We start from the raw sequence: 9,978 nt of genomic DNA on the forward strand, positions 1-9,978 counted from the left end.
GGGACATCCCCGAGGGAAGGGCCGGGAACAGGAGCGTCCCAGCGGCGGGCGGGCGAGCAGCGCAGAGTCGGCCCGGGGCGCACGCCGAGGAAGCCCCGCCGATCCCAGGTCCCCGGTCCTGGGGCACCGCCCGCGGGCTCTGCGGGGTGGGCGGCTCCCGGGCCTGCCATGAGCTCTCCGCCGCCTGCCCGCAGTGGCTTTTACCGCCAGGAGGTGACTAAGACGGCCTGGGAGGTGCGCGCCGTGTACCGGGACCTGCAGCCCGTGGGCTCGGGCGCCTATGGCGCGGTGTGGTGAGCGCGGGGCGGCCGGCGGGGCGGGCGGGGCCTGCGCGGGGTGCCCGGCCTTCCCGCTAAGCGGTCCGCCCCGCAGCTCGGCCGTGGACAGCCGCACCGGCGCTAAGGTGGCCATCAAGAAGCTGTACCGGCCCTTCCAGTCGGAGCTGTTCGCCAAGCGCGCCTACCGCGAGCTGCGCCTGCTCAAGCACATGCGCCACGAGAACGTGAGTCGCGCGACCCCGCTCCGGGAAGGCGCCCCGGCCTCGGCTGGGTTCGGCTGGGCTGGGTCCCTCCACCCGGCAACTCCTTCCCCAGGCAACCTGCTGTGGGGCGGGGCGGGGGTCGGGCCGTGGGCCCCCAGGGGAGAAGGAGAGCAAGGAGACGACTCCCCCAAGGGCCATTCCCCCTCCTCTGCCAGGCCCGGGAAAGAGCCCCTTGACTTGGCGTCTCAGCCAGGCCCTGGTCAGGGGACACGACTTGGCCAGGCCCAGGGGATCCTCCAGGTCTCACGCCAAACCCTGCCCCCAGCCAGGAAGCCCGCGGTGAGAGGATGCTCCCGGCAGGAGGATTTTCCTGGAAGGGGCACCTTCTCTTTCCCATCCGGGCCCCTCTCCAGCCCCTCTGTGGAGCCCACTTTGTTGCTGTCCATCTCCCTAGTCTTCCGACCCGGTGGAGGGGGAGGAGGGGGGCGCCAGAACGTAGGGAGTATGGTGAACCCTGGGGGTGAGTGAAGGGTTCAGGGAGCTGCTGTTTGGGGGGCACTGGGCGTGGTGGTCATCTCACAGACACCCTCCCTTTCGTTGTGGGGGCCCATCCTTTCCAGTCCTGCCTGTGAGATGCCATGCACAGCTGCCCTGGGCCTCTCCCACGGCGTGGCTGGCTGCGAAGAGCCTGACTTCTCTGCCAGGGGCCCTCTGGTTTCTGGACACAGTCCCACTTGTCCACTGCCCCCCATGTCACTCCTGCCCTGCCCCTGGTCTGGGCCCAGCCTGAAGGCAGGTGGTCTGGGCACCCGGACCCTAGCTCCAGTGTGAGATGCTCTGGACCCTCCTGGGTCATCCGAGCCACCGGTGCCCTGGGAGAATGAGTCCCTGCGTCCACCAGCAAACCACCTGCCCCCTGGTTCCTGGCCACCGCCACTCTCTCAGCCCCTTGGGTGGGTCCTTTTCTCTGAGGCTTCCCATAGCCCACCCTGACCCCAGCTCACCACCCCGGGCCCTGTGAAATCTGTTTGCAGTGGACACCAACCTTGCCCCCACCTCGACACCCCCGTCACACCCGGCCCTGCCCCCACCTTGCCACCACTGCACTCCCCCATCCCGCCCGTCACACCAAGACCTTGCCCCAGGACTGTAGCCTTCCCCTCGGCCCCCTGCCCCCACCCACCCACTCACTCACCTGCTTGGGCCTTGCCCCATCCAGCCAAGCGCTCTGGGGCTTTTCTTTCTTCTTTTTTTTTTTTTCTTTTGAGATGGAGTTTCGCTCTTGTTGCCCAGGCTGGAGTGCAATGGCATGATCTCGGCTCACCACAATCTTTGCCTCCTGGGTTCAAGTGATTCTCCTGCCTCAGCCTCCTGAGTAGCTGGGATTACAGGTCCATGCCACCATGCCTGGCTAATGCTTTGTATTTTTAGTAGAGACGGTGTTTCATTATTTTGGGCAGACTGGTCTCAAACCCCTGACCTCAAGTGATCCGCCTGCCTCGGCCTCCCAAAGTGCTGAGATTACAGGCCTGAACCACCGCGCCCGTCCACTGGGGCTTCTCTTTTTTGAGATGGGGTCTCCCTCTGTCGCCTAGGCTGGAGTGCAATGGCGCGATCTGCGACCTCCACCTCCTGGGTTCACACAATTCTCCTGCCTCAGCCTCTCTAGTAGCTGTGACTCTAGGCACCCACCACCACACCCGGCTAACTTTTTGTATTTTTAGTAGAGACGGAGTTTCACTATGTTGGCCAGGCTGGTCTTGAACTCCTGACCTCGTGATCCGCCTGCCTTCGCCTCCCAAATTGCTGGGAGTGCAGCCGTGACCCACCGCGCTGGGCTTTTCTTTAGCCACCGCCCTGCTGTCCTGGGGTCCCCGCTGTGCCTGGGGGTCCACCCCCTGGGCTCCCGGCCTGCAGCTGAGGCTCCTTCCCTGGAACCCCATCTTCCTGGAAGACTGAAGCTCTGTGAGGCCACATGCCTTGCTCAGCGGGGGAGGAGGCTCTGCCACAGGCCCCAGTCCTGCCATCCCCATGCCACCTCCCTCTCCAGGCCAGCCCCCACACCACAGAGGCCAAGTCAAGTCCTATGGCCCCTAGCCCACAGGACACTGCTTTCCATCTTCTGCCAAAGCGCTCTCCTGGGCACCCTCCAGCTGTCGTGTCCACAGACCCCACTGCTCCCAGGCCTCCCTGGACGGGCCTCTGTTCCTTCTCCTCCTCCCTCCACATTCTTGCCCACGGCTCTGGCAGAGCTGTCCTTCCAGTTTAGGTCCATTCTTGCTTCACTCTGGCCAGTCCCTACACCACGGCCAGCAGGACGCGTTTAGCATCACACCCGTTTAAATCCTTCCCTTTCTCTTGGGATCAAAGCCAAACTTTCACCTGGTGTGTGCTGCCCTGCCGGCTCCCTCTGGCCTCTCCTCAGCCCCTCCCTGGCCTGGGCCTTGGCCACCTGGCCTCCCTCCCTGTGTTCCTCAAACTCTCCCAAGTGTTCTCCCTCTTGCCTTGGCCACTCTGCATGTGCCCTCTGCCGGGTGTCCTGCAGCCCACATGTCTACCTGTCCCTCCATCCTTGGCTGTGCAGAACTTCTCCGGGCCTCCCTGGGACCCTGTCACCCCAAAATGCTGAGGCAGCAGTTATCACATGACCTGTCCACTGTCCATCTCCCCAACCAGGGGTGCTGTGGGGACCAGGTCTGGCAGGTCATGGTGCTGTCCACCTGGGCCTCACCAGCAGAGGCCTGGCCTCTCCTCATAGCGCTATCCCTTCCCTGGGTGTCAGTCTGCTTGGTTGGGGAGAAGAGGGGAGAAAGGGGCAAGTGGCAGGAGCCCTTTGGATGGTTCAGAGCCAGCCCAGACTCCGGGTTGCCCTTCCCCCAGAAGATCCCGGCTGTCACCATCCAAAAATAACCTGTCTGTGGGTATGTGTGCCAGGGCTGGGCCACGCTGCCAGTGGGCAGAGCCAGGCCCTTTGGACAGTGGGGCATGACGACAGCTGCAGAGGGGGTTTCCTGCCCAGAGGGCTGTGCCACTCTTGGGGGGTGTCCCAGCCCGTGTCCTCCGCTGCACTCTCAACCCTACCTGGCCCCCCAGGTGATTGGGCTGCTGGATGTGTTCACTCCTGATGAGACCCTGGATGACTTCACAGACTTGTGAGTGCCGACCTGGGCTGGCTGCTGGGCACAAGGGGTGGTGGGCAGCTCTGGGCACTGGCTTCAGGTTCCAGTTTGGCATGGGGTTCTCTTCCTGTAGCCTGAGTGGGGGATGCACACTGCCAACCCCCCCCATACTACTCTGCCCCACACCCTCCCCCACATGGTCCTGAGACCCACAGCTGGGCAGAGCTGGGGCTGCTGCCTCCCTTCACGCCTGGCACCTGGGCTCTCCGGCACCGGAGGTGTGAACCTTGGACCTGACCATTTGTTAACAGGAAGGTCCCGTGCTGGGGACCCTGGCACCAAGTGTGTGGCCGGTAACTGGAGCTGCTGACCTTTCCCAGCAGGTGGGGGAGAAGCGGTAGGGAGGACCCACCCTGCCCTTGCCCTGCAGCCGACCACCCCGGGACTCACACCTTGTCAGCCAAGAGTGAAGGGCCAGGCTGAGGAAGGCCTGGAGAGGGTAGCAGATGCCTCCCGCCTGACTTGCAGAGGTCAAGGACCCACGCTGGCCTCAGTGGCCTCTGGGGAGGTGCTAAATACCATTCTCCTGTGTCCGTCTCCACCGGCTCAGCCAGCCCCTCTGACCCAGATGCCTTGCCTTGCCCCCATCGCCCCCAGGCACCTCCCTCATCTCTGGCACAAAGTTCCGAGGTTGAAACCTGACTGCCTCCCTCCCCTGCCTGTGAAGACTCGAGCCCTGCAGCCTCAGCCCCAGCCTGGCACGCAGGGCGCTTTAGCAGAGGGTTCAAAAACCCCAAAGGGAGGCCGGGGCGGTGGCTCAAGCCTGTAATCCCAGCACTTTGGGAGGCCGAGACGGGCGGATCACGAGGTCAGGAGATCGAGACCATCCTGGCTAACACGGTGAAACCCCGTCTCTACTAAAAAATACAAAAAACTAGCCAGGCGAGGTGGTGGGCGCCTGTAGTCCCAGGCTGAGGCTGAGGCAGGAGAATGGCATGAACTCGGGAGGCGGAGCTTGCAGTGAGCTGAGATCCGGCCACTGCACTCCAGCCTGGGGGACAGAGCAAGACTCCGTCTCAAAAAAAACAAAAACAAAAACCCCAAAGGGCAGCCTCCTGCCTGTCTGACAGTCCTCAGAGTGGGAGGGAGGTGTGAGCGTTGCTGGCAGTGACAGTTGGGGCAGGATGGAGCCTGGCACTGCAAGGTGGGGTTGTGAGGATGCCGAGGCTAGTGGAGACGGGTGCTGCAGGGTAACCTTCCCGGGGGCACCTGCTGGATCCCGGATGGGTCTGAGCCTGGGCCTGCTGGGTAGGCCTCTGAGATGCAGAGGCTGGCTCTGCCCACTGATGGTGCTCCGGCCTCTCCCACAGTTACCTGGTGATGCCATTCATGGGCACCGACCTGGGCAAGCTCATGAAACATGAGAAGCTGGGCGAGGACCGGATCCAGTTCCTCGTGTACCAGATGCTGAAGGGGCTGAGGGTATGGCCCCAGGGGAGGCTGCAGGGAGGCAGGCAGGGCCTCGGGGCTGGGCAGAGGAGGGCCCTGTGGCTCTGAGGCCCTGGTACGCTGAAACCTGCCGAATCTTCTGTCCCCGCAGTATATCCATGCTGCCGGCATCATCCACAGAGTGAGTCCTGGTGGAGGAGCCACCCATCAGCCATCCCCCAGCGCAATCCCCCGCCTCCACGTCCTACCTGTGAGGGTCTGACAGGGTCTGGGGGGGCTGACGGGGTCTGGGGGTGCTGAGCCACGCCTCAGGCACAGCCCCTGGTGGGAGCCTGCCTGGATGCCCAGGTACCTGGGTCTGTCCTTGAAGGGCTACAGGGAGCAAGGGGGCCAGGTCTGGTGGCCCCATCTTTAGGTGCCACCCAGGCTCTTGGCTGTGTCCATGCTCGGGAGGGTGGGGCACAGTGGCCACCTTTCCTCTGTCCCCAGGACCTGAAGCCTGGCAACCTGGCTGTGAACGAAGACTGTGAGCTGAAGGTGTGTGCCACCTGGCAGGGGCCCCTCCGGATCTGCCCACCAATCCACCTGTCAGGCCTGGGCAGGGGGCCAAGGCCCCAGGCTCTGGGCAGTGGCTGAGGAGCTGGTGGGTGGGTGAGCCCCAGGAGGCAGTGGTATGCCACATGCCATACCTGCAGCGGGTGAGGGTGGGAGGCGCCCCCAGGCCCCTGCCTGGTCCAGGACAGGGCTGAGGCCTTGGTGGGCAGCAGGTGACAGCAGGGAGAGGGGAGCCCCAGGGCCCCTGCTCCATCCCAAGGGCAGCTGGGCTCGGTGCACTGGCCAAAGGGAGGAGCTCGCACAGTTTGGGGTCCGAGGGCTTGGCCTCAAGTCCTCAAAGGTTGTCAGGAGGCCCCAGCTTGGGGCTTCGAGTCCAACCCCGCCGGGGTCTCCTGGACCATGGGTGGCCTGTCCGCTCCTTGGGAGTCCCCTAGAACCCACCTCCCCGATTCTTCCTGCAGATCCTGGACTTTGGCCTGGCCAGGCAGGCAGACAGCGAGATGACTGGCTATGTGGTGACCCGGTGGTACCGGGCACCCGAGGTCATCTTGAATTGGATGCGCTACACGCAGACGGGTGAGAAGCTGCCTAGAGATTTGGGCCTCTCAGGCTGCACCATCTGCTTCTCTACTTCTTCACTGAGAGCCCTGTGGTGGCTGCTCCCCAGGGAGGCTGTTGAGCTGGGGTGGGAGCCGGGTGGGTGGGCTGTGTCTGTGTTTCCTCCCTCCCCATCTCATCCCGTCCCCCTGCCCACGGGGCTGACCATGGCTTTTATCTCAGTGGACATCTGGTCTGTGGGGTGCATCATGGCGGAGATGATCACAGGCAAGACGCTGTTCAAAGGCAGTGACCGTATCCTCCAGCAGCACCAGGGGCGGGTGGGGATGGCTCCTGCCCAGGTGGGGGGTTCTGGGGCGGTGGGGATGGCTCCTGCCCAGGTGGGGGGTTCTGGGGGTTGGGGATGGCTCCTGCCCAGGTGGGGGGTTCTGGGGTTGGGGATGGCTCCTGCCCAGGTGGGGGATTCTGGGGGGGTGGGGATGGCTCCTGCCCAGGTTGGGGGTTCTGGGGGTTGGGGATGGCTCCTGCCCAGGTGGGGGGTTCTGGGGTTGGGGATGGCTCCTGCCCAGATGGGGGGTTCTGGGGGGGTGGGGATGGCTCCTGCGCAGGTGGGGGGTTCTGGGGGTTGGGGATGGCTCCTGCCCAGGTGGGGGCAGTGAGGGCCCTGATCTCTGGCCCCCCGAGCTGTGCTCCTGACCTCAGTGCAGACCTGGACCAGCTGAAGGAGATCATGAAAGTGACAGGGACGCCTCCAGCTGAGTTTGTGCAGCGGCTGCAGAGTGATGAGGTCAGTGGTGAGTGGGGAGCTGGGTGGGGGTGGGGGCGGACCCGGGCCTCGGTGTTGGCCCCTCACCCTTTCTTTCCACATAGGCCAAGAACTACATGAAGGGCCTCCCTGAGTTGGAGAAGAAGGATTTTGCCTCCATCCTGACCAATGCAAGCCCTCTGGGTAGGGCTGGCTAGTGTGGGGGCCACCAGGTGCTGGAGTGTGGGGCCTCCCGCAGTCTGGCCTGACGCACCTTCCCCCGCAGCTGTGAACCTCCTGGAGAAGATGCTGGTGCTGGATGCGGAGCAGCGGGTGACGGCAGCCGAGGCACTGGCCCATCCCTACTTCGAGTCCCTGCACGACACGGAAGATGAGCCCCAGGTCCAGAAGTATGACGACTCCTTTGATGACGTGGACCGCACGCTGGATGAATGGAAGCGTGAGCTGGGGGCTCCGGGCAGGGCCTGTGTGGACCCGAGTTGGGGGCTCTGGGCAGGGCCTGTGTGGACCTGTGAGTGGGGGGGCTCTGGGCAGGGCCTGTGTGGACCCATGGGTGGCAGGCTTCGGGCAGGGCCTGTGTGGACCCTGTGGGCCCTGTGCAGGTGGCCAGGCTCAGAGTCCTAAATCCCCGTCCCTGGGATGCAGGTCAGGTGAGGAGAATGGGAGGTCAGAGGGCAGCATGGGGCCGCGTGGCCTGGTGGAAATGACCTCTGGCTGGAGCTGAAAGATGAAAGGAGGGTGTTCCTGGCAGGCTCAGCACAGAGGCTGGCACAGAAGGAGCCGGGAACGGTGAAGGGCAGCTGTGAGTCCGGGCAGCAGGGCCCACTGAGCCCCTCCTGGCCCCAGACCTGCTGCCCTTCCGCCATGTCCAGGCCAGAGACCCGGGCCACCGTGCCACCCTCACCATGTCCATTTGTCCCTAAGGCCTCTCTCCTCACATCTCGTGAATCTGTCCTTGCCTCTCCTTGCTCCAGGTGTTTTTTTTTTTTTTTTTTTGAGACAGTCTCGCTCTGTTGCTCAGGCTGGAGTGTGGTGGCATGATCTTGGCTCATTGCAAGCTCCGCCTCCCGGGTTCACGCCATTCTCCTGCCTTAGCCTCCCGAGTAGCTGGGACTACAGGTGCCCGCCACCACGCTCGGCTAACTTTTTGTAATTTTAGTAGAAATAGGGTTTCACCGTGTTAGCCAGGATGGTCTTGATCTCCTGACCCCATGATCCGCCCACCTCGGCCTCTCAAAGTGCTGGGATTATAGGCGTGAGCCACCGCGCCCGGCCCTCTCTTTGGTCCATTTTAGGATCCTTCCCATCTGGACAAGACATGTATGTCTTATATACCCAAGATAGTCCCCAGGGCCTCACCTGTCTCCCCCAGCCCCCCTGAGCAGTCCAGACCCCAACCCTAACTACTAGGGTCCATCATCCCCTATACCAGGGGCTATCCCCTCATCTTGGAGGGCTGGCCAAGGCCTGTGCAGCCTCAGGCTGAACTCAGGGAAGCCTCCCCAGCTCCCACAGCTATGCTGTGGCCTGAGGCTATGCTGGACCTGGCTTCATTTTTGCTCCAGAATGGCAGGCTGTGTCTTCTTCATGGCTGCATGACCAACCTGTGGTGGGGGTGCCCGGGGACAGCAGGTGGACACTGGGAGCAGTGCCGTGTTTCAGGCCCTGTCCTGGCTCTGCCTTGGGCGCAGGGCCTTGGTCCTCCACACTGGCTGGGTGGGGCTGGATGGACTGAGATTCTTCACCTGTGCTCCTTAGGGCCACGGGTCCCTGGGTGCCTGCAGCAGGGCCTCCACCCTTCGCTGTGTGTGCTTAGTTGTGTGCTTATGAGTTTGGCTTTGATTAAAGGTTTCTCCTGCTAAAAAGATAACTTGAAAACCATGGGCCATAGGATCCTCTCTGTAGTCCCCACCCACACAACTGTAGCTGGGGCCTCAGCTCTTAGGACAGACCGTGGTGGACACGTGGCCAAGCCCTGGCCACCTCCCCTTTCCCTGGAAAATCCGGATCTAGAGCAATGGCCTCTTCACACAAACCTTCTCTCAGTAGTTTGGACCACATTAGGATTAGAGAAGGGCCCCACGAGGCACCGCCAGGCGTGTCTGTGAGTGACACCCCAGGATGGAAGGCAAAGGCTGACCCTGGTTTCTGTTGTGCCCCCCGCCCCCGCCAGGTGTTACTTACAAAGAGGTGCTCAGCTTCAAGCCTCCCCGGCAGCTGGGAGCCAGGGTCTCCAAGGAGACGGCTCTGTGAAGATCTCTGAGCTCCAGGGTGGTAGTGAGGACCACCTTCACCTTCCACCTGAGAGGGGACCCTCGTTGCCACCTTGACCTTGGCTGGGGCTTGCATCCCAAGGCATCCGTCGGAGCAGACCCCTGGGTTCCATGGACCCTCCTCCCCATGCCCCTGCCTCTGCTCTCGGGTGCCCATCCTGGAGGAGCACCTGAACTTTCTGGACAGGACCTCTGGCCGACCTGGGGATGGCCTCTGATGCCTGGAGCCGGGGCCCCCTTGCCCGGTGCCCTCAGAAACCTCGGAGCTGGTGGGGCTCCAGGTCAGGCCCTGGCCTCTGAGCCCTGCCTGCTCTGGGCCATGCGGAGGAAGAACAGAGGGTGGGCGCAGGGCACCAACTCAGGGACATCCCTTCTCCTGGGCGACGTCACTGGACCTTCCTGCACCCCTGCCTGGAATGTAAATCAGCTGTGTGGCGCCCACGTGGCTGGAATGAAATAGACCCTTTTGTAGCTCCCTGCTCTGGCTGTGCGTCCTCATGCTGCGACCTGTCTTAAGGCCTCCAAGCCCTTGGCCTGCATGTAGAGGAGGCTGGCCTGATAGCTCAGACCCTCAGAGCCAGCTGGGGGGCCTGAGCATCCCATCTCTCCCAGGCCACAAAGCTGGTGCCCACTTCCCCAGACCTGTGCCAGTGAGCTTCGAACCCCCACATTAGGGCTTGACCCCCTCCCCTTTTACAGGGTGACCTTCTGCTAATGGCTTAGAGTCTAAGCCACTGTGTGTGGATCCTGAAGCCAGACCCAGGGGCAGGGCCTGAT

At 63.1% G+C, this 9,978-nt stretch overlaps 1 protein-coding gene across 13 annotated transcripts; it reads left to right on the top strand.

Moving 5' to 3' along the window:
• On the top strand, positions 1-9,679 carry MAPK12 (mitogen-activated protein kinase 12). 13 transcript variants are annotated; one of them, XM_045363379.3, is made up of 12 exons: positions 1-293; positions 373-502; positions 3,575-3,633; positions 4,971-5,082; positions 5,201-5,299; positions 5,539-5,586; positions 6,066-6,180; positions 6,385-6,456; positions 6,870-6,949; positions 7,033-7,111; positions 7,194-7,367; positions 9,102-9,679. In XM_045363379.3, exons 1-12 carry the CDS (start codon positions 169-171, stop codon positions 9,179-9,181), a joined length of 1,173 nt encoding a protein of 390 aa, XP_045219314.1. In that variant the 5' UTR covers positions 1-168; the 3' UTR covers positions 9,182-9,679. The 13 variants fall into 13 exon arrangements, with proteins under 13 accessions (XP_045219314.1, XP_045219315.1, XP_045219316.1 ...); XM_045363380.3 differs by having other exon boundaries at positions 5,201-5,230; XM_045363381.3 differs by having other exon boundaries at positions 1-234.
• The last annotated feature ends 299 nt before the right edge of the window (positions 9,680-9,978 follow it).

Source organism: Macaca fascicularis, chromosome 10, assembly GCF_037993035.2.
Source record: "Macaca fascicularis isolate 582-1 chromosome 10, T2T-MFA8v1.1".
Classification (NCBI taxonomy): Eukaryota; Metazoa; Chordata; class Mammalia; order Primates; family Cercopithecidae; genus Macaca; species Macaca fascicularis.